Genomic DNA, 22460 nt, shown 5'->3' with positions numbered 1-22460 from the left:
TTGTCATATATTTCCCGGCTTAAATCGAGTTGTTATCTTGTTTAAATAAAGGGGGCCTAAGTGGGTTAAGTTCGTTTTTTATCGGTATATTTTCGGTATGTTTGGAAGATAAGATGGTATATTTCGGTATATTTCTGAGGGTCAGACAGTATTTTCAGTCCGCGGTCACACACACTGTTGCGCTCATTCATATTTTGTTTTGTTGCTCGCTGCTGATTTTTTTTTAAACAATTGGAACTACGCATAAACTCAGCCAAGAATCGCTCTATTTATTATTTATGTAAATGCTGTTTTTATTCGGAATTTATGTATGTAACGCAGCAGTAGATTAGCAGGAGCCACTTCATACAAAAGGAACTCAAACGGAATTTCAAGGATACTCGGCCACAGGACTACAGCAACAAAAACACAGGTGAGCCTTGCCTGAGCGCCAAACTCGACCTTCTTTCCCTCCCCACCTCCCGGCCTGGACGAGTGTGGGTGGGCGAGCCTGTTGCAATCAATAATACTCGGAAAGGCACAAATCCACAATCGTCAATACACCCAAGAGCAACAACAACAACAACAACAATAATGATATCAAACACGCAAATGCATGAACACGACAGCGTCGGAAACGACGATAAGTTGGCCCAGAAATTCCGCTCGCTAAGACTTTTTGTGGACGCTTCAGTGATTGTGGGTTGAATGCAAAACGAAAGAAAATGCCTCTAGACTCGAGGAGTAGCGCACTTCCGCGTTGGTCATTTGGCGGCTTATTGCCCATTTGTCCTTGGGTTCCACCACCACAAACTCTGTCTCTCCCCATGTCCGTTTTTCGGACCGTATTATTGCATTTCGCGTGACCTTAACCATTTGGAGCGGTCCGTATCATGGTACGGTTGCTAGCTAGAAATAGATTAAGAACTAGAACTGGAAAGAAGATAGAATTCACTTAGTTAAATGAAAGGCTAGAGGTGGACAACAACGACGACCACTGGCTTGGTAAGTGTCCGGGAATTGGAGGAACGAAAGAGGTTTATCTATTCACACGTTATGACCCCAGTTGACCCTACAATTTCCCCAGAGGACTCCCCCCAACCCTGGTCTTGAATAACGGTTGAGGTGCGGCAAGGCAAGGCAAGTCTCCTTTTTTGGACAGTTGGGAAAACTTGCCACACGAGCCATTTGCGGCATAGACACGTACAAATAGCGCGTGCCGCGTCGCAGCGAACCCGTTAGAACAGCCTTATGAATAACCCATGTGGATTGTGGTTTGCGCTGACTTGTCGACACATGCCTATGGAGTCACACACACAGCCACGGGCCTACCATTATTCTTTCTTTGATTGAAACACAAAGACAGAAAGAAAATAAACCGCAGCGCAGTTGAAGAAGCAGTAGGTTTCTTTATCAAAAGATACGACGACTATTAACATTGCCTAATCGTACATGTACCCACCCATATGTCTCTGTCTCTGTTTCTTTGCTTTCCTTATCAATTATCATGCTTGCAACTGGATCGACGTGTGTGTAGCCCAACATGTCGGTGGCAGGTCTACGACAGTGCCTGCTCCTATGGAGCGTAGACTACTGGAACTTGGAAGGTAAAAGTGTGGATTCGAATTGGTATTGTGCATATCTTGTCTCTCCATTGGTTTTCAGTTGTTCGTTCAGTTGTTTTGCGTTATTTCTGTTGTTCAACAATACAGATGCAGTGCGCGATTCGCGATGAATATGCAACAATAATAATAATATCTCTCATACTCCCATTAGTCATGGCTGACAATGTGTTCAAGTCGCAAGATATCGGGCTACGCGCTCAAAAGAAAATCCTCTCACGCATGGCAACGAAAAATATTGCAAAGACATTCATCGATGGGACAACGGCCTCGCTGCTGGATAACCTGTACAGGCTGTGCAAGATGCATACCGGCAACAAGGCCAAGGCGGAGAAGCTGATCAAGAATATCATCAAAATAGTCATCAAGATTGGAGTTCTGCATCGGAATAACCAGTTTAGCGACGAGGAGCTGCAAAGAGCCGAGAACTTTAAACGCAAGTTTCAGGTAATCTACAAACATAAAACACTCTGCTTCGTTCATTTCTAATCGATTTCCCTTTCAGAACACCCAACTGTCCATCATATCATTCTACGAGGTAGACTACACCTTCGACCTGGCCTATCTGCAAAAGTCGATAGCGGAATCGCAGGTGGCACTCAAGTCGATTGTGCAACCGCATCTGACGGACAAGTCATTAGGTCGCATCGATGAGGTGTTTGATTTCTTTGGCGATGCCGTGCTTTTGGAGACGGCCTTCAAGCCGGACTCGCCCTACCGCGAGGTTATGGGCAAGATTGTGGCCGACATCAACTCCGCCATGGAGACGGGCGACATCTGAGGGCTCTCATTGCGTGCACTAAAAGGCTGCTTGTCGAAAGAAACCAAAACAACACAAAACAGCATGAGACACTAAGAGCTAGCTGCAAATTGGAAATGCTTGGCTTGTAAGCTCCACCCACCAACACCAAAACACAAAACACACAAAACTAAGGATAGTACAGACAGAAAAGACATATGTTTAGGCCAGAGTTTAGTTTAATTTTGGATAGTGATATATCATTGACAGCAACAAATATCAAAAGTGAACAAAACGTCCGTATTGTATTGATTTATTTAACGACAATGTTAACATTTTGTAACGATTAAGAACTACTACTATATGCATTTTGCCAAAGGAATTAACCAAACGGAAATTGTAAACTCTAGCAAAATGCTTGTATCTGTATCTGTGTGTTTGTATGAATGTATCTTTGTACCTTAAAGCGTGCAAGTCGTGTCTATGTAAATGTGGAAAATTTCTGCATAAAAGCAATTATTTATGGTATATATTTAGAAATGTGTATCTGTATGTGAAGGATACTCCGTTTTGTTACTTTTAATACTCGCTGTGTCCTCTCTTCTATCAGTCTTACAGTACTTAATTAATTAATCGTTGTTGATCTCCACCAACAAGCTTTGCTTTCCCTTCAGAGACCAGCACCACACAAAACACAGAAATCACATATTTTACTTGTTGTGAATGCTAGTCTATATTTAGTTCTTAATGCTAAGCTGACACTAGAACCTGCTTATCCCTCTTCACCACACCTGTCTGCGAGCCATTTGTCCCGCATCGATTTGTATTTTGTATCTTATGTATGTATTCCAAGCCCCCGTCCCAGAGCCAAAGGCATGGGTCGGTCACTCACCCTAAAGCATTATTTATGATATTCCACTTCGGTTGTTCACACAATGATATTCCATGTATCCATACCCAAGGCATATCGAAACGTCGGACAATAAGTTGATTGATTTTTGTATGACTTTGTCCAGAATATTGTTAGTTACAAACCAATGTTCGATATTAGGTACATTTTGAGAGAGCACAATTTTAGTCGTTTAGATTTTAAATATTTATTGTTTTACCAACAGAATTATGTTGAGTAAGAAAATAAAAGCAACAAATACCAAAAAGTTAACTATATTTCATTCTTAAATCATACACTTTCCCTACTCCTCTGCTCACTCTGCACGTTTTTGGCTTAACACATCCTCATCCCCCAGTTGTTTCTGCTGCCGGAACAGTTCAATGAGCTTCTCGGTGGCAGTTTGTGGAGCATCCAGGGGCTTAGATGCCTCAACGCTGGGATATTCCTGACCATGGGTTTCGGGGGAGCGTAGCAGGAAAGGCGTCCAGGGCCCCTGGATGGATGGTACATCGGTGTGCCACATTTTCCGCAGACGCAGCGAGCTGGAGCTGCCGTTTTGTGTCCTTAACAGATCGACCCACTTGGTTATATCCTCCTGGGTGCTGTTGCGGCAGCTCAGCCACTCGCGATCACCGTTCACTGCGAGAAATTAGTATTATCTAATAGTAAAGACAAACTAGCCCTCCACTTACAATACTCGCCAACCAGAACCGGTGTGCGGTGGCGACGCGGCTTCACGTAGACCACAATTCCGGGGTTCTCCTTTGCAAAGTCCACCAGGTGGTTCTCGATGAAATCCCTACGGATTGGATTGCACATGGTTGGATGGCATTTTCATTTAACTTTAACACAATTCTTACCGCATGCCTTTGCTGGAGCCATTGTTCTTGCAGAATTTTAGCGTGATTCGCTGCAGTTGGCACACATAGCGTCCCAAACCATTCTGCAGGGGGGCCCTTGGGAAGCCAGACTTTAAAAACAAATGACTGTTGGACATTATTCAAACACGCTTTGGTCAGAATTTATTTCAATTTTCGTATCCAAAATCGACGTAACCGGCCAGCTGTTTCTGCTGTAGACAGTGATGCCAATCTAGCTCTAAACATATGTAGCAGAATTAGTTAGATCAAACTACCTAGCAACCTTACATCATACATTCCTATATATATATAGAATAATTATTCTATTACTTTATTGTGCTACTTTTTTAATTTGTAAAAGTTTGAGTTCCTCTGGTTTTGTATATTTCTACTATATTTTGGCTTGATTTGAGCTAACTTTAGCGGCAGCAATTTCCGAACCAAGGTGTCACCTCTGATTCCATCCAGGGTTGTTATATGCGCCGCCAGTTGATAACGGCGAAGAAGCGGCACAAAAGAGACAACAAAAATGCAGGTCGCGTCGTTTTTCTTTTGATTGGAAAATACCCCGACATAGAAATAGAAAGCGTGCAACGTGGTGTTAAGTGGAGCACACAGAGAGCTGGCCTCGACGCGTGGCTTATCAGTGAATTTTAAAAACATAAAATGGCCACAGTAAGCAAGCAAATGATTTTTATTGCAACTTGCAGCTTGGTAAACAGCATCTTTGCATAGGTATTTGGGGCGTCAAAGTCAAAGTTCCCAAAGCACGTAGTGCCTGATGTCGTAGCCGAGAAGGAGGAGAAGGAGGAGGAAGAAGAGGAGGATGACGACGATGAAGAAGAAGACTCTGCCGAATCGGGCTCGACAACCTCGTTCAGTCTTCAGGAGTGCATAAACGAGTTTCGGGCCCGACGCATTAGACGCGTCTCCACCCAAAGCCGCGACTGTGACAACAACCACAGCATGCCAGGTGAGGACCAGCCCGTGCGCGTACGAGGCACATCCGCCGATGCGGACTTAATTAACCAGAATCGCTGTAACAAGGCCCAGGAGCGAAAGGGCAAGCCATGCAAGAATGGTTTTTGCTATTGCTTCACCAGCGACAGTGGCGATTGTGCCTCCACGGCACCGACACGAGAGTCGCACGTGCGCCAGACCAGACGCAGCAGGCGTTCCGAAAGCACTAAGGTACGAGTACTAAAACCCTTTCAGACAATCAAATAACTGATGTTTTTTCATCAACATGATACGTGTGCTTGTCCAGGCGGCCAGTGCGTCCAAGCCGCTGGTCCAGAACCATTTGGACAGCCAGAGGCAGCAGGCGGCACGTCGTCACAGTGAGCCGCCCAACGTGAAACAGACCTCAAATATTCCGTTGACTGCCATAAGCAGTATTTGTGCCGTCGGCGATGATGCTCCGCTCATACAGATTATTCAGGAGCTGCGCGACAATTGTGTTGTGTCGGAGGTGCGCGTGAACCGACAGAAGCTGCCAGGATCAGGCTGCCAGCCAAGGTCTTCGCCTGCTAAGACCTGCAAAGTGAAGGCATACGATCCGATTACATACAATCCCACTGCCCCGGCCTTGTCAAACATCAGCGAGCAGGATTCTGCCCTGGAAGAGGAGCCGGAAATGGCTCAAACAGAACTGCCGACTAGTCTGCAGTCCGCTCGCCAAAGCTCCCGGTCGCGTCGCAGCTCTGGTGCAGGTGGCCGTCTCCTCCAGAAGCGTTTGTCACAGGGTCTGGTGAATTTCAAGACACGCGATTGCCAAGAGCCACCACCGAAGCCGCCGCGCCGTAGCTGCCAGAGTCTCGATGGGAAATTCTCACTGTCGTCGTTGGCTTCGACAACGCCTTCAGTGCGGGAGGCTGAGCGTGTTTTGGACGAGTTCCTGCGCCAGAGAGGCGTCCCGGTACCCAGTAGCAACAATAACTCGCCTCGAAAGGATAAAAAGAGCAAGCGCAAGTCCTATCCGATGGGTAAGTGGTAGCCGAAGCCAAAGAATGAAACTGAAACCCAAACCAAATTGGAAACAATATCCCTTTTAGCTAAACCAAATCAAATAAAACTTCAATTTTCTTGTCAAAATAAAAAGATATTTTGTTTACCAATTGAGTTACGGTTTCATTTCCTGGTCCCAGGTCCCATTACTTCCCTATTTCGTCTCTTAACTCCCTTCAAATTGCAGCCGAAGTGGAGAAGCCCCGGCGCAGCAGACAGCTGCCTACGTGTCCCTCGCTGAGCGACATTGAGCGAGTTGTGGAGTCCAAGCGTGGCTCGAACTACGCCCGAAATATACAGAAGGCAAGTAGCAAGGGGAAGAATGCCGTAGCCGACAAACCCATGAAGGAGATCCTGCTAGGCTGGACAGAGCCAAAGATCAACGACATGTTGAACTACGAGAACAAGCGGCGTACCCATTTCAAGACCCAGGCTCCTATGGCAGAGCCCCAAGTGGCCATTGGCTGGCAGCTACCACAGCCTGTAGTGCCCAAGATCTCCTTGGATACCGTCGACGGCAGTATGTGCGAGAATCTGGCCTCCAACATAGACCGCAAGCACACTCCCATCAAATATCCGCGAGGCATCAAGTCTGCTGGCGGACAGGCCAGCCATAAGTTCATTTGGCGCGAGCAGTTGCGCAACTTTTCGCCGCTGAAGGCAGCCAACAAGCAGCCTACACTCAAAACCAAGTCCAAAAACTTTCTTAACAACTCAAAGAACAAGATACTGCGCTTTGTCTCGCCCAAAAAGACAAATCACCCGGAGAACCCGGCACGACGGCCCACACCTACTCCCAGACTCTGCACTGTGGGTGTTCAGACATCCACATCGCAGTTGGATCTGCAGTCGCAATCCCCACCGGGAAGCTATCATTCCCCCATGCAGTCGACGCCATCGGCCACAACGACATCCACCAGGCAGCAGCCGGACAAGGAGAGCAGCGGCGACCAGCCGTACTTTGATTTCGAACGCAAGATCGAAGCACCGAACCCGCCCAAGAAGATGCCACGTGCCACTAACCGTGCTCGCAAACTGAACTTCCATACTGAGGCCGAAGCACCCACCACCTATCGCTCCTTTCACAAGGATCTCGACCAGGATGTAACCATCACCAAAATGGGCTACCTGTTGAGCAATATTCGGGCCAAGTTGGAGGCGAGCGACGAGCGCGCCGTGCGAACCTTTCGGGTGAGTCTAGGTCGAGTCTTTTATAAACAAATTTCGTATCTTTAATGTCGAGTCAAAATATCCGTAGGCCTATGGCTCAAGGCTTATGGCGTATAGTCTAGTTAAGGTTAAATACAACGCCCAGAGCGTAATGATCAGATCCCAAATAGTGATTGGGTATGGGCCCGACGCGGTAGCAGACGTTGACCGTCGGCAGACCATAAATGCTAGTCACCTGCAGCTGGTGCTGGCTTTTATCGCTTAGGGAGCGCAGAATGTAGTCCACGGTGATCCAATTGTCTTGACGTGTGGATGCAATGCTGGGTCCCTTGGGACCTGGCGGTCCCATCTCCACAGCCTTAAAATTGAGCAACTTTGCGGGTGGGCTGTCTGCGGTGATAATCTCGAAAGGCGGAGAATTGGGGACACTGTTGAAGTCTCCAGTTAATACTATGGGGGTAACTTGGCCACTCTTTGGGTCGCATGAAAATGTCGCTAGCTCTTCAAGCAGCCTGGTCACCTGGGCACAGCGCACATCATCGCGCTTGGGATTGTATAGCAGGTGGGTGGTGGCCACTATGAACTCCTTCTTCGCCTGACCTTTTAGCCCGAGTTTGGCTAATAGAGCCACATTCTCGCGATTCAGCAGCTTCACATTCTGATCGTAAAACTCGATTGGCCGCTGGTCCAGCAACTGGAACTTGCATGCGTCGTAGATGATGGCACAGCCGTCAGTGCGCTCGCCAGTCTTTTTCTTGTAAACGTACTCCAGTTTCTTGCCATTGCCCATGCGGAGTCCCTGCATTAGATCAAATATGTGGTCGTACTGCATCTCCTGGAGACAGAGAATGTCCGGGTCTAGTGTCAGTATTTCCCGCTGGATGTTCTGCAGGCGACGTCGCCAGGTCAGGCAGTCGGTTCTGAGTTCCCCATATAGATAGGAATGTTCTACCAGCAGGTCCTGGGCGAGTATGTTGTACGAAACTACTTTAAAGCTGGAGTCTTTGCTCACGTGACCGTGTCCATGTCCATCTTTTGTGGGCCTCCATTTTCGGTTTCTGTCGTATCTATCCATGGCGTCGTCTATTTGGGAACTACTCTCGTTCCTCCTGCTGCTTCTGTGCTTGGCTGTGCTGACCCCGAGTGTGCGAATGAATGAAGTTTGGCCTGGCAGGGTTCGGAGCAGGAATTTGTACATATCACTCGATGCGCGTCGCCATCGAGTGCAACAGATTTCGAATGCGCCAAAAGCCAAAAAGGTAGAAAAAAAAACCTTGCTCTTGTCAGCTGCTTGCTTTTTGCTTTCGTCTGTTCTTCGCAGGGATGGGTTTTCTTCGAGTAATCGAAATCGATAATTGTGGTTTCTAATCGAAATTTAAATATTTGTGGTTGGTTTCAATTGCAGATGCAGGATTTGAATTAATTAATTACTGTATATTTGTGTTCGTCTTCTCAGGATTCTTCACGCGTTGAGGCAATCGAGCGTCAAAAGGAGAGCTTCGATTGCATTGACGGGCCACATAGCTTGAGCGCAACATCGGCCACAACTCAATATCAACGTGATACGACATATGTGGCAACCACTCAATATCCACGAGATACGGCATCTGCAGCAACCTCGCAATATCCACGGGACACGACATTTGTGAGATCTACTCAATCCAAACGTGACACGACATTTGTAGTACCTACTCGGCATCAGCGTGATCTCGATTGCGAACCCATTTATTCAGAGATCGAAGAGGATTGCTTGCGTATAAGGGGCAGTCCGCAGTACGAGGTCAGGACTGCAGTGGAACGGCAGCCCAGCGATGCCCAAACTTCAAGCTCCACGGCGACTGGGAGTGAGTCCACAGCGGCTGTCTCTGACTTGAGTGTGCCTGCTGATCTGACAATACTCTATGCAAGAGTGCAGAAGCCACAGAAGAAGCCTCAGCCGAGTCTGCCTCCAGTAAATCTGAGTGCCCAGCCGGTGGCATTGGGGCAGTGTCTGCAAGAGTCCCTGAAGAGTGGCAGCTTCTTTAAGTTCATGCCACTACCTGATGAACCTATTAGCGAATGTTCCCGCTCTGAGTCCACAAGCCAAACCACAGATTCGTCGGTGATTCGCAAGCCAAAACCGACGTCCCCACCCATGCACCAGTCGCTAAACAATATAAACGAAAGGAACTCGCCACCAAAAAAGAACCGAAACCTGTCGACGTCCGAGCTGTCCCTGCAGCGCAGCCAGATCTTCCTGGACAATCTCTGCCGCAGCGAGCTTGTGCTCGATCAGGAGGGGCAGGTCAACACTCGCCTTGAAAAGATTCCAAATGTGAGTAAACGCACCAAATACTACCTCAGCATACTTATCCTTGTCCAACTACTTGCAGACCTGCCTCAGAGCCAGTAGCCCCCGCAATGAGGATGCTGTCTCCTACGACATGCCCGAGGGACTGTACGATGATTACGCCATTGAGGATGCCAGCGGCGGCAGTTCCTTTGCCACCAACGATTACGGATCGTGCCAGATTGAGCCGCCGCCGCCTCCGTCAGAGAACCAGAGCACACCAAAAAAGAAAAGCCAACGATATACAACTAAGGTAGAGATTTTTGTTGACTCCTACTAGCGCCTAAGGCTTTCTGCTTTCACTTGACATTTCCCTGTTCTTGGAAATTGTAACCCCTTGTATATATATATCCATAACTACACTGTACACAGCTCGCGCTTCTGAATCATTTGAAATATATGTAAGCTGCTTCCTTTGGTTATCTAAACACGCGTAATAATTGATTTTCCAGCCACCGAGCAATCTCAGCATCGACATCAACGATGCCACACAGTCGCCAGCGCGTCCATTTGGCCACAATCTCAGCCACAGCTGCCCGACGACTCCTCAGCAGCCAGCTAAACCATCCGCCCAGCTGGCCCACAACAGCAGCAGTCTGGGGGAGCTGGTCCAATCGCTACCCAGCCCCACTGACAGCCAGCTGATGTCGGTGAGCGCTCTGGCCCGCTGTCGCCTCCTAAAGGATGCCCTGCGGCGCTCTTACCGGAAAGGCAAGGACTTCTTTCTGGCGGAGAAGCATCGACTGACCCACAGCCTTAATATGTCCCGCGATCAGTCCAACCAGACCGACGGGGAGCTGGACAGCAGCACCTACTACGCCAGCTTCAATCTCGACTGCCTGCTCAATGAGTCGCTAACCACCAGCGAGCAGCTGGCGCAGGCTGTCAGCATTTGTCGGAAAATGCCCGAGCTGGAGATCTCCAACGAAATGGTGGAGGCAGAGCGCCTTTTGCTATTCTCAACCCTGCGACAAAGCTCTCCCGCTGTTCCTTGCCAGGCCAGCGATGCCGTTCTGGCTGCCAGGCGGCAGGCGCAGTGCGTCCTAATCGATGCCATGCAGCTGCCAGTGAGATCAGATGCCAGCCAGGACATGTTCTTCAATTACCATTACATTTGCACGTACGAGTTCGAGGGACGCATTTGCTCCACCCAATCGGTAGAGTGCCAGAATGGCGTTGCCCTGTTCCGTGACTGTGGACTGGAGTTCTACAGCGCCGGCCCGGTGGAGGCGATGGAGTTGCGCTGTCAAATATTTATGTTTCGGCTGCGCAAGATCTCCACGCTGTCGCTGGAGCCAGCCAAGACTGTGGTAAGTGGCTCTAGTGCGACTTGCAGGACCTCGCTAATATTTTCTCCGCTTACAGAAACGCGGTACCAGCAATCTGTGTTCGTCCACATCCAGTTGCTCCGGCAGCTCCGCGGGTGAGCAAATAGTATCCCGGTTTCGCCTACATGCCTCCTTCTGTTTGCGTGCCATTGATTTGGCTCCATTCGAGCTGTTGGCCAGCGAGACGCAGGCCAGTGATCGGATTTGCTTGCGAAGCTCACGATCCTGGCAGCTACCATTGACTACCCACACAAAATCGACCAATCTGGCGCCCGAAATATCCGTGACGGGGCGTGTGGAGGTTCGTTTGCCCAAGTCACATTACTCTGGCTATTTGAATGTGGAGGATCCGCAGAGGAAGCACCACTGGAATCGACGCTGGTGCACCCTCGACGGTGTACAGCTGTCCGTGTGGCAGCACGAAGACGATCTCAGTGAGCAGCCGCCCCTCTTCTCACTGCAGCTGCAGGGATGCCCGCAAGCCTCGATAGCTGTGGCGCCGCGAGAGCTGTGTGCTCGTGCCCGGAGTTTTCTCCTACGGGAGAAGGAAGCAGCCTTGGGATTCTTCTTTGCAGCCGACACTCGGCTGGAGCTGGACGAATGGCTGTTGCATCTGAACGAATCTCTGTCTTTCGCCAAGCGTTGGCTGGTCGCACCTTGAGGGATACACTATTTTAACCTATAATTTTAGTTTGTGTTTATGTTTTCATTTATATTTTGTAGTCTTAAATTGTAAACTACCTTCTGGGATAGGATAAAATATGTTGAGAACATTTGTTCTACTTATGCTGGTCAAAGGAGAGTTTGCCCCCATCCACCGACTTACCATTCCGGTAACATTCCGCCATCGCTGCCTTTTCTGGGGAGTATACTCGTAGTCTCTATCTTTAAATCGCCTGTTTATGGGGCTGTAGTGTACGTTACAACAACAACAGTTTATTACATACATAATTTACATCGGTTATAATAGTTCGTTAAGGTATATTGTATATATTTATATGCATATGTAAAGTTTTGTCAACTGGATATAGATTACTATATAGCATGGTACATTAGTGTATGTGTTTTTTTATGCGCTCCGTGTGCCTTTTGGATATTCTGTGGATTAGGGTATTCTAAAGCCCCCGCACTCGTGTGCCTAGTTTATGTTAATGAATAGTACCCATACTATACTAAATATAGTATATGTACTATTAAAAATAAGCTGCTTTGTAATACGGGTTCTGAGTCCGCGTTTGCTCATTACAGTGCAAAAACATAAAGTCTGAGGTTATGTTTGTTGTGGTATGTGTCAAGCAATTTACATACTTACGAGTATATTGTACGACGTTACTCTAACAATTACTATTACAATTAAATAGTTGGTGTCTTCTCCTACTAGTCTCTGTATCTGTATCCTGTATCCTGTATCTGTATTGATTCTGATCCGGTTGATAACTATCTGATTCTGATCTATTTTTTGTATATATTTCTATTTCTGTACGGGTTATAAGTGGACATGCTGGAGAGCGTCTATAACGGTAGTTATTTGGGGTTCGGGGTCTTTATTGGCTCTGCGATCTTTAGGGTTTAGGCCAGAACGTACTTCCAGACGCGATTTGTCTGATGATTGGTTCCGATCTCAGTGACATACAGGGCCGACCCGTTAACACTGACGGCCATCGAATGCGGATTTTTGAAGTCGCCCCAGTGCCCGATAATGGCCTCCGACCGCGGATCGATGGTGAAGCCGCACACGGGCAACATCGAGGTGGGTCCGTTCACGGCGAACACTATATCGCCGTAACTGGCGACGCCAAAGACGCGACCCAGATCTGGCTCCTGTATGGTGGCTGCAGGCTCACCCTCTCCATGGGAAGACTTCAAGCCGGCTCTGCAAGAGTTTCATTTTGCAATTTGGGAATCGTTTTAGGATTGCTTTGCTACTCCACTCACTTGGGACAGACGACGCGCATATTCTCGCGGTCAGCGATGCACAGTAGATCCAAGTGCTCCAACAGGGTGATGGCATGTGGCACCTGAAGTGACAGAAACTCTGGAAGGGATTTTGGAATGTTATGATGAACACTCAAACACTAAATATACGTACCTGGTGGCTGTGGAATCGTACGAAGCAGCTTGCCAGCGGCATTGAACTTCAGGATGCGACTGTTACAGTAGCCATCGGCGATAAAGAACTGTGAATACATACATATATGAAAACATTCTTCCTAGTCAAAGGGTCTGAGAGTCTTACCTCTCCCGTGGTGGCCACAGCTATGGAAGTCGGCTTGCACAGATGTTTGACGGAGGATCCAGGGCGGAAGCGTTTGCCAATCGTAAGAAGAGGCTTGCTGCCGAAGGGCTTAAACTAAACCAGGACTATTTAGTATAGGACTAGATAAAGGACTCTGTATAAAAAGTATGTACCTTGAATGCCTGGTGCATAGCCACGTCCGTAATCCAGTAGTTGCCATGAATATCGATGGTCATTCCATGGGGCATGTAGAACATATTTGAGCCCCAGCCAGATTTAATGGCGCCCGTCTTCGAGTCTAGGACATAGATGGTCTTCTCCTTAATCGGCCCGTACTCGATGAGGTAGTAGATATTGCTTTCGTTGAAGGTGCTGCAAGCAGATTGGACACACAAATCAGATATGTATACGTGTCCCACGTGAGAGTAGACACTTGTTACTATGCAACTGCGACAGCTGTTGACCTACTTTACGTCCCAGTAGCGGTCGGCGCGATGGAAAATGACTGGATTGCCCTGTGGGTCCACGGAGACGGCGGTGACCTGGCCGAAGCTGTGCTGCTCGGTGGGCCAGTTCTCCACGAGCACAGGAGTGGGCACACTGGCCGCCGGAATGGGTACATTGTCGTAGCTGCGCTGGTTCTGCAGGGCCACCTCATCGTCCACCAGTGGCATCTGCGGCGGCTGCAACGGACAGTGGACAACCCCTGACGATATGAACGACACAGTTTTTTGGTGGAGACTAGCTCACCTGAAGGTCCTTCTGCTGCATTCGGCGCTTGATAAGCGCCCTCACCTGGTTGAAGAACCGTTCGTTGAGGTTCACCCCCCCTGGCAGGTGGTTGCTGTTCGCGGCCACTGCTCCCAGGCAGAGCGCCAGCAGCGCCACAAGATGAATGCACGACATTTGGAAGTCCTCTGATTTGCGTTTTTCTAGTGGCAGAAGTTTACTTGTGCTCTGCTTGCGCGATTTTCTGCTCTGCTAACATCTGTTGGCGGTGTCTATATGTTGTGCTGGCAATAGATTAACTGCCTTTGGACCACGAACTCCACTCCACTCCCCCACACGCACTGACGCTGATAGTCCCACGCTTTTCGATTTTCGCTTTCATTTTTGGCGCCTGCGCCTGCTGGTCCCCAGCACACTGGGCCCTAGCCCATCCGCTCGGTAAATGGTTTGAAATGCCTGGAAATTTTCAGATGTGCGTCTGATTGCCCCACTGTGGCCCTGCCGCAAGCTGTTGGAGATTGGAAAGCGTATATTGATTTTCCAATACGACAGAACAGTGAGGGCCAAAAGTAAGGCTTTATTCGATTCGATTATATGGTGCAAACGCCATCGATAACAGTTCGATGGCGAAATTCGATACGATTTTGTTGTGAACGTGCTCGATTAAGTTTACAATTAATGGTGCAATGAATAGAGAATCGATTTGGAGTTTGGAGGCCACTTTGGAGATGGAAGCATACAATCAGCAGTCAGTGTCTTTGACGTCACAGCGGGTGTTGGGCAGTGGGTGGAGCAGGGCCGTAATCCGTGGGCTCTACGTGGGCTATACGTGTGCTCTACGTCCCCCAATCCCAGTTGGGCTGAGTCCAAATATAGCCAGTGTCCGTCATGGAGCAGTAAGCATTGTAATAGCGTCCCGGGGAGCTGTAAACAGTGAAACGAGACAAGCATCCGCTGTGCATCAGCGGATTCGCCTTCGAGAAGATGGTCACGTAACGCACTCACCGGCAGTAGGAGTACTGTGGACACTTGCACCGAAACAGGCTCTGGAACTCCTCCTTGCACACCTCGTTCCACCAGCAGGTGCGCTGCAATATGATCAAACAATCCAAGGGGGGAGGGGTTAATTGGGCCAATCTCCAGCTCCACTCACCCGCACACCACAGACCTCTGTCATATAGCCGTGAACGCTCTGGTCCGAGTAGCTGCGCTTCGTTAGATGCGCCTGTGCATCGGCCGGTGCGGGCACCAGGAGCAGGGACAGTCGCAGGCAGCAGCCCAGAAGCAACCACCGCGATGCCAAGGGCAGCCCTGTGATCACCTTAACACAATTAGCAACAAAATAATCAAATTACTTTTTTATATTTTTCAAATTATTTTCCTTTTTCCAATATGGTCTGACCTTTCGCATCGTTTCGGTTACTAATGGCCTGTTTTTGCAGATGCTCCTTTTTGTATTTTTCGTTATTGGTTTTTAGTTTCACCTAAAGCGGGGGCTTTTCTTCATAACTTTCACTGTACTTCCTCACGTGGTACATGCATGTCCTGTGGCGAGTGTCACGTGGCAACAACTGCTGGGGCTGGGCGTTCGGCAAAGCAACTGCAACGGGAACTGGAATCGGGACCCCAGTCGTCGGCTTTTCGCTTTCTCTAGACACACACACACACGTGTACACTCTAATTTATGTACTCTTGCACATGCAGAAGTCCCTCTGTGTGTTCGTGTGTGTGTGGAGGGTTCTTGTCCCACTGTTCGTCTGCATGGGGGCCACATGCAATTACAGGGTGAATCATTCGAAAAAGGTCTACCATCGGTTTATATTCATGAATGGGGAATGGGGATGTGTGCACCCTATAGGCAAGCATCTTTGATGAAATCTTGACACAATACATTTCTTGATCAAATTCTTTTGTTTTGTTTGTCAACATTTCCCCGACGTCATCTCGCACGCGACATGACTCAGCATACCCGCGGAGGCAGAGATGCTTTAAATAGTTTGAAAGCTCATTTAGCTGCCAAAAGTATTTTCATATTGGCCACGTCAAATCAGCCATCTCCACAGGTAGAAAATTATGAAAATCTCTTGATATACATGTGCATACATATACATATGTATGAATATATGTACACCCACATATGCATACAATATAGCAATTTTAGGGCGTATATTCTGGCATTTTCTATAAAATCATTTTGTTGTTTCATTTGGCACATCTGGAAAACACTTTCCAGGGCCAAATGTGTGTGTGGGCTGTCTAGTATCGTTTAGATAGAAAGTAATACCTACAAAATATAACAAAATCCGGCAAACAAACATAAACTGCGCCTGTGATGTGATTCATATTTGGTTTGCCCTAGAAAATTCCGTTCTTAACTAAGTTGTTATAGAATATTCCACAGGTCATCGTCATAGACGGGCGTCAGTGTCTCCCACGACAAGAAATCTTTGGAATATTCGCACAAAACCGATACATGCTTATAAGTGCGGTATACAAGCTCTGTGTTCTCTATACAGAATGTATGACGCTCGCCTAAAATTAGATGAGAAATAAATTTTCATATTTTTAGCACAGACTGTAAACAGACTGGTGAGGGTATAAAACCGAGTGATTTTTGGGAGAGCTCCATCAAAAGTGCTTTAGCGGCGAATCAAGAAAGATCGGGAATACGAAATATATAAAAGAATCAAAGGTACAAATCGGAGGATATATAGAGGACTATTTGCGCCATTAGCTCACCGTTCGTATCGTTTCTCGTTCTCCATCAACGTAGATGTCCGTTGTGCCCCTAATGTTCCGCGACTGGTGGGATGAGATTGACTTTCCGATGCGCACATCGCGCCTCTTGGACCAGCATTTCGGCCAGGGGATGAAGCGCGACGATCTGATGTCGTCGGTGTGGAACTCCCGGCCCACAGTTCTGCGCTCGGGCTACCTGCGTCCCTGGCAGAAGAACAGCCTGCAGAAGCAGGAGTCCGGCTCCACGCTCAACATCGACAACGAGAAGTTTGAGGTTATTCTGGATGTGCAGCAGTTCTCCCCCAACGAGATCACCGTGAAGATCGCCGACAAGTTCGTCATCGTCGAGGGCAAGCACGAGGAGAAGCAGGACGAGCACGGCTATGTGTCTCGCCAGTTTTCCAGACGCTACCAGCTGCCCAGTGAGTTCGAAGCTCTTCTCTCTTTAGAATCTTCCAGTTCTAACCAGAATCCCTTTCCTTCCCTTACCTTCCATTGTAGGTGATGTCAATCCAGACAATGTCACCTCCTCCCTCTCCTCGGACGGTCTGCTGACCATCACAGCCCCCATGAAGAAGCTGCCCCCACCATCGACCGAACGCGTCGTGCAAATCACACAGACTGGTCCCTCCTCCAAGGAGGACAATGCCAAGAAGGTGGAAACAACAACGACTTAGGCCCCTTAGTTGAGATTTTTATACCAAACCGAGAGTTACAATAGTTAGTAGGTATATATCTATGTATTTGTCCCTATGATATTGGGCTTTTATTAAAACGATTACCAATTAAAACGAATGAAAATTTTGTAATTGTAATTGGTGGAAAATTAGGTACCCTATACATACTATACAGTTAATTTACTATAGTACTATAGTTTATCTGATGATTTTCACGCAAAACTAGAAATGAGAAAGAGTGTTTTCTACCTCGTATCATCTGCTAAGATTTCATTTGCCCATGCATTTATTTACGGATCATTTAGTAGCAGAAGCTTATCCAGAGTTACGGCCTTCTCCTCCAGACACCGCTGTATGTAGTGGTTCGCTTTCTCTATCTGCTCGCCGGACAGCTCATCTTTGTATCCGTTCACCTTGCCACGACGAACGAAACTGCAAGATCGTTTGCTACATCAAATATCCAACAAATAAACTAGAATCTTTTACTTACTTGTGCTTTTCCTTGCCGGCATCTTTGTGATTCACTTGCGATATCTCCCACAGATGATTCGTTGTTGGATTTTCTGTACTCGAAATAATCCCAAAAAATAGATGAACTTCATTTAAGTGACATACTTACTTTTCATCTCCTCAAAAGATAGATGCTTCAGCAGTTGATCCATTGGCTGATCCGCTATGGGTTTGTTCAGAAAGCGACACAGATCCTCGACCACAGCTCGGAGATCCTTCTTCATGCGCTCGAAGCTCGTGTAGTACAGCCAGGGCTCATGGCGCAGCTGATAGAACTCGTGGGCGTGTTCGATGGCGTCTCTGAATGTGGCATCTGTGTCAAGATTCTCTTCGATAAACTGTGTCAAGGTCTTGCCGTAGTTGTGGCCATAGGTCACGCCATGGTAGTACCGAGAGACCAAGGCATCGAGGGGATTCCGAAACACGTACACCACTTTGTGCCGCTTCTGCCACAACTGGGCAGGCAGCAGGGGAAGCGGCAGATGGGACTTGATGACCCGCGGCGAGACAATATCTTGGACAGGCGCAAAGACCCTACTATCATCACCGTGTGTGTTGAAATTAAACCTACAAATGAATTTGTTTACAATCCAGTTTTTTGTTGGCACGAGTATTTCTAAACTTCTTCTTACTCGACGAATGGACTGCGCAGTTCCAGGTCTTTGGCCAGAGCCGCCTCGAAGTTGCAGTCGTTGATCAGCAACCAGACCAACTCCTGCATCCAAGTGGTGCCACATTTTGGCAGCGTCACCACCCACACGTCATCGTCTCGCACCTCCAGATCGTGAACGGCATCGAGAAAACGCTGGGAGTTGCTTTTGAAGAACAGTTCACGCTTAGACCAGTCTTTGTCGATGAGGCTGGTCGGATAACTCTTAGGCGTGACCCGTTCACGTTCCATGGCGGCGGCTTACTGAGTTTTCAAAACGAAAAACGAACGTGTGTATCTACTCGTATAATAGAGCTACAACTGAGGGAAAGTTTACGCTCTTTGGGCGCTCGTTCTCTCTGGTTGAACACTAATTCAGCGGCTGATAAGGTTGTTATTGCTTCTGATGTTTATTGCAATGTAATTGGAGTAACCCATGATACGCTCCCCTCTCTTCAGCAGATAGCAGATAGTGGGCGATAGAGAGTGTCAATCACGGGGCTGGGGCCTCCCTTCGGGGCTGATTAAGGGGCCTTTTATAAACAAGAATATGTAAACACTTTACTTCTACTTGCAGAAACCTATACGGTACATACCGTATACATAGAAACACTTACATAGACAGAGGGTATGCCATCATTTATAAAACATACATATATCACCACAGCTTACAGACTTTTACACAATGTTATACAATATACGAGTATGTATGTATGTACATACATTATAGCGAAACGATTAACTAGACGATTACTTGCTGTAGTTTGCAAAGTCATCCATGTTCAATTTATAGTCGCGCAGATTGATGTCCGACCAGAGATCGAACTCCCGTATGATGTCAGCGGTGAGCTCATCCTTGTGGCTGCCAACGACACCGCGACGAACGAATCTGTGAGAAGAAGAACAGCTGGTAAGGATCTTTGCGGATAACTCTCGGTAAGCAATAAAAATCTCACCTGAATTCCTCCACTTCGCGGCCGGCGGCCGCCTTCATGCTTTCAAACTCTTTCACATGATTGCAGGCGGGATTGTCGCGCATGCTCTCGAAGGACAAGTGCTGTGTCATCTGCTCCACCTGCTCCCCGCTGATCGGTCGTTGCAGGAACGCTGCCACCTCTCGGATAACGTCGCCCAACTGGGCTTTCATGCGCTCGTAGCTGGTGAAGAAGATGTGCGGCTCATGGCGCAGCTGCCAAAAGTCGAGGACATGGGGCCAACAGGGCGTGAAGTTCACGTAGCCGTCGATGAAGGAGTGCATAAAGTCGGACTTGGTGCCCTGGTAGCCGACCATGCCGCGCCAGTGATGGAAGTACGAGATGGCCGCATCCTTGGGATTGCGGTAGACATAGATGATCTTCGGCTTTTTTGTCCAGATCTGGCGAGGCAGCAGCCAGGCCGGCAGGTGGGACTTGATTAGACGAGGCGATGGCATGGCATTGGCTGCCTCGATCGTGTCGTGGGGGACATTGGGAACAACCCCATTGAACCTTAAAATGAAAGGAAAATACAAATAGGGATTAGTTGCCAGGAGCTCCATTCCAATGCTTTGCACAACTCACTCCAGAAAGGGCGATCGAAGGGTCAGATCCACGCTCTTGGCCGTCTCGAAGTCGCACTGGTTCATCACCAGCCAGGTGAGCTCCTGCATCCAGGTGGTGCCGCATTTGGGTAGCGTCACAATCCACACATCGTCCTCACGTACCTCGAACTCATGGACACGATCGAGCACGGGCTGAAAGGTGTCCGCCAGGCGGCAGAAGCGATGCTCCCACTGGCCCACCACTGGGACTGCCGGCTCTTGGGTGGAAAAGATCGAGGAGTAGCCGCCACTGATGGCCAGCTTGTCGATCTGCTCGAAGGGCACGCTCTTGGCGAAGAAGCTCGACTGCGGCATGGCGATAGTCCCGTATACGGCTTAAACGATCGATCGAACTGAACGTCTCGGCAGTTGGGGCCGTATTAAACGCAGCTTGAGAAATCAAAAGTGATCGGAGCAGAATTTCTCGCCCCTGTGTAGGTTGATGATGGGCGCGTGACACGATCGTGAGTGCGGAAAGACATATAAGAACTTGCACGATCTTGAGATCAAACTGAACTTCTCCAATTGTGGGGGTCGGTGTGCGCCATAAGAATTGATCAGTTGTATGATCATTAGTAAATGAAATATGATTGACGGAGACGCTCAGCATCAAATGATCCACTGATCCCTGGATCACGCTACCATCTCGAATTTACTCATGAGATTATGCAATTAGCCCCTCGCTCCGTTGACACACAATACAATACTAGTATCCACATCCACACGCGTAACCGGACTCGTTTCTTACCGAATCGCGCCTCGATTTTCGAGTTGCATGAAGCGATCGTGCTGTAAACCTGGCCCGGAACGAGAGACTTTCTTTGTTCGGGACACCTTTCTGTTTAGCCGAAGAAAGTTTTTGGCTTTGTTTACCTTTCGATTGACGCTTTGGCAAGTGAAATTATGCCCCCTTTTTTGGCACCCATAAAATCGGAAGAATACCTTGTTTCGGTTGGGCAAAACAGGTTGTTTGAATGCATGGTGGGGGTCGGCCATGCGCCATAAGAGTCGACCATGTTTACGATCATTATTGAATGAAATATGATTGAGCCAGACGCTAGCATTCATTATATAATTTATTGATAGAATATCCCACCGTACAATGGCCTGAGGCGCATTCCAACATTTACAAACTGGTTCCAACCTTGACCCGAAATTTCCCTTTCGCAGTTTTTTTTTAGATTATCTTTTTTTTTAAATTTTTATTCGTATTATTTGCATTTTGTTTTTGTTTTTCATTTTGTTTGGGTTGTTGTTTGTTTTCATTTGTAATTGTTTTTACAATAAATTTGACTAAATCTTAACATTTATAATCCTTAACCTGCAAGGAGCAAACAGATGTAGTAACAAATATACATAGTTGTATGTATGTATGTAAAGATTTATCATATGTATGTGTGTTCAGAAACATATAGTATCGTATCTATATATAATATTTAATATAACACATGAATTGTTTAGCGTTTTATCGTATTATATATTGTATGTATGTCTATGCGCAATTTTTGCGAATTATTTTTCTTGGTTTCCACTATTTTGTATTTTTTATTTCAATATATTCTGGTTGTAATTTATTTTATTTACGCCAATACAACATACAATTAAACACACATATTAACAACATTAAATATGCATATATATATTCCCTTATCGCTCAGTATTATGTACGTTTATATGTGTATGCTTCATTGCGTTTTTGCGATCTGTTCCAGTAGAAAGGTGGGAGGAAACGAAAGCAAGAACATCTCCAGGCGACTCATTCAGTTGGGTCTTTGCTTTTTTATGATACTCTAGGGTCGGGCAGGTCTAGGGGTTCTCTAGGGGATTGGGGGTAATTTTACTACACAGTTCTTTCTTTCCTCTGGTGGGAGGAGGTCGTTCGGGTGACTTGTATACATGTATATAATTTCTATCAAAACATCGTGAAGCACAGGATAAAACACTTTTGTAACACATACAAATAACTGTAATTGTGTGAATGAATGCCGATAGGACATATAAATATATATGTATATGTATATTATTTTTAATATGCTTCGTAAAATTTGTATAAATTGTATATATGTATGTATATATTGTATATATTATTTTGCTTTTCAATTTCATTTCCGTTTTTGTTTCTTTTGTTTTTTAACAAGAACATATTATCGACTCGTATTAGTTATACAGTTATGTATGTATATATATATATATGTATATATGTAATTTGTTCAGTCAATTAGATAAAAAGATTTCAAAAAGGATTCCACTTAATTGTAAAACATTTTGGGCTTAGAAAGCTAAACAACATTAATAATATTAGTTAGGAAAGTTTCTCTCGTTCCTCGATCTCCTTTTTTTTTGTGTTTACTTAGTTAGGAAAGTAGGTAACTAGTTAATTAGTAGGTAGTAAAAGGGGCCCCATACAATTTCATA

At 47.0% G+C, this 22460-nt stretch overlaps 9 protein-coding genes across 11 annotated transcripts; 3 read left to right on the top strand and 6 right to left on the bottom strand.

The window, feature by feature from the left end:
* Positions 1 to 156: 156 nt before the first annotated feature.
* On the top strand, positions 157 to 2856 carry LOC117185826 (tumor necrosis factor alpha-induced protein 8-like protein). Of its 2 annotated transcripts, XM_033391203.1 has the most exons (4): positions 157 to 412; positions 1517 to 1586; positions 1756 to 2048; positions 2107 to 2840. In XM_033391203.1, exons 2-4 carry the CDS (start codon positions 1523 to 1525, stop codon positions 2380 to 2382), a joined length of 633 nt encoding a protein of 210 aa, XP_033247094.1. In that variant the 5' UTR covers positions 157 to 412; positions 1517 to 1522; the 3' UTR covers positions 2383 to 2840. The 2 variants fall into 2 exon arrangements, with proteins under 2 accessions (XP_033247094.1, XP_033247095.1); XM_033391204.1 differs by lacking the exon at positions 1517 to 1586 and having other exon boundaries at positions 159 to 412; positions 2107 to 2856.
* Positions 2857 to 3421: 565 nt separating this feature from the next.
* Positions 3422 to 4317, bottom strand: LOC108158685 (39S ribosomal protein L43, mitochondrial). Its single transcript, XM_017291218.1, has 3 exons — positions 4093 to 4317; positions 3925 to 4031; positions 3422 to 3871 (listed from the first exon to the last, which is right to left on the bottom strand). Exons 1-3 carry the CDS (start codon positions 4227 to 4229, stop codon positions 3546 to 3548), a joined length of 570 nt encoding a protein of 189 aa, XP_017146707.1. The 5' UTR covers positions 4230 to 4317; the 3' UTR covers positions 3422 to 3545.
* Positions 4318 to 4423: 106 nt separating this feature from the next.
* On the top strand, positions 4424 to 12303 carry LOC108158676 (anillin). The gene is made up of 8 exons (XM_017291205.2): positions 4424 to 4767; positions 4828 to 5283; positions 5360 to 6077; positions 6287 to 7290; positions 8726 to 9583; positions 9642 to 9851; positions 10051 to 10908; positions 10964 to 12303. The coding sequence occupies exons 1-8, from the start codon at positions 4759 to 4761 to the stop codon at positions 11585 to 11587; spliced, it is 4737 nt and encodes a 1578-aa protein (XP_017146694.1). The 5' UTR covers positions 4424 to 4758; the 3' UTR covers positions 11588 to 12303.
* LOC108158681 (protein angel) lies at positions 7307 to 8577 on the bottom strand. The gene has a single exon (XM_017291213.2). It carries the CDS (start codon positions 8465 to 8467, stop codon positions 7388 to 7390), a length of 1080 nt encoding a protein of 359 aa, XP_017146702.1. The 5' UTR covers positions 8468 to 8577; the 3' UTR covers positions 7307 to 7387.
* LOC108158680 (peptidyl-alpha-hydroxyglycine alpha-amidating lyase 2) lies at positions 11843 to 14260 on the bottom strand. Its single transcript, XM_017291210.2, has 7 exons — positions 13913 to 14260; positions 13631 to 13845; positions 13336 to 13534; positions 13163 to 13276; positions 13016 to 13103; positions 12862 to 12961; positions 11843 to 12799 (listed from the first exon to the last, which is right to left on the bottom strand). Exons 1-7 carry the CDS (start codon positions 14066 to 14068, stop codon positions 12496 to 12498), a joined length of 1176 nt encoding a protein of 391 aa, XP_017146699.1. The 5' UTR covers positions 14069 to 14260; the 3' UTR covers positions 11843 to 12495.
* Positions 14261 to 14423: 163 nt separating this feature from the next.
* Positions 14424 to 15557, bottom strand: LOC108158687. The gene is made up of 4 exons (XM_017291220.2): positions 15294 to 15557; positions 15060 to 15212; positions 14897 to 14979; positions 14424 to 14815 (listed from the first exon to the last, which is right to left on the bottom strand). Exons 1-4 carry the CDS (start codon positions 15300 to 15302, stop codon positions 14728 to 14730), a joined length of 333 nt encoding a protein of 110 aa, XP_017146709.1. The 5' UTR covers positions 15303 to 15557; the 3' UTR covers positions 14424 to 14727.
* A 917-nt stretch (positions 15558 to 16474) lies between these two features.
* Positions 16475 to 17425, top strand: LOC108158686 (protein lethal(2)essential for life). The gene is made up of 3 exons (XM_017291219.2): positions 16475 to 16583; positions 16665 to 17052; positions 17132 to 17425. The coding sequence occupies exons 2-3, from the start codon at positions 16665 to 16667 to the stop codon at positions 17305 to 17307; spliced, it is 564 nt and encodes a 187-aa protein (XP_017146708.1). The 5' UTR covers positions 16475 to 16583; the 3' UTR covers positions 17308 to 17425.
* On the bottom strand, positions 17416 to 18754 carry LOC108158683 (sulfotransferase 1E1-like). The gene is made up of 4 exons (XM_017291215.2): positions 18450 to 18754; positions 17927 to 18384; positions 17798 to 17870; positions 17416 to 17739 (listed from the first exon to the last, which is right to left on the bottom strand). The coding sequence occupies exons 1-4, from the start codon at positions 18716 to 18718 to the stop codon at positions 17598 to 17600; spliced, it is 942 nt and encodes a 313-aa protein (XP_017146704.1). The 5' UTR covers positions 18719 to 18754; the 3' UTR covers positions 17416 to 17597.
* A 330-nt stretch (positions 18755 to 19084) lies between these two features.
* LOC117185827 (sulfotransferase 1 family member D1-like) lies at positions 19085 to 20437 on the bottom strand. 2 transcript variants are annotated; one of them, XM_033391201.1, is made up of 3 exons: positions 20026 to 20437; positions 19423 to 19953; positions 19085 to 19373 (listed from the first exon to the last, which is right to left on the bottom strand). In XM_033391201.1, the coding sequence occupies exons 1-3, from the start codon at positions 20358 to 20360 to the stop codon at positions 19217 to 19219; spliced, it is 1023 nt and encodes a 340-aa protein (XP_033247092.1). In that variant the 5' UTR covers positions 20361 to 20437; the 3' UTR covers positions 19085 to 19216. The 2 variants fall into 2 exon arrangements, with proteins under 2 accessions (XP_033247092.1, XP_033247093.1); XM_033391202.1 differs by having other exon boundaries at positions 19085 to 19355; positions 20026 to 20435.
* Between the last annotated feature and the right edge of the window lie 2023 nt (positions 20438 to 22460).

The sequence above is a fragment of the Drosophila miranda genome, chromosome 3, assembly GCF_003369915.1.
Source record: "Drosophila miranda strain MSH22 chromosome 3, D.miranda_PacBio2.1, whole genome shotgun sequence".
In the NCBI taxonomy this organism is placed as follows: domain Eukaryota; kingdom Metazoa; phylum Arthropoda; class Insecta; order Diptera; family Drosophilidae; genus Drosophila; species Drosophila miranda.
The sequence above is the reverse complement of the archived record's forward strand: the minus strand, read 5'-3'. Positions and strand labels throughout refer to the sequence as shown.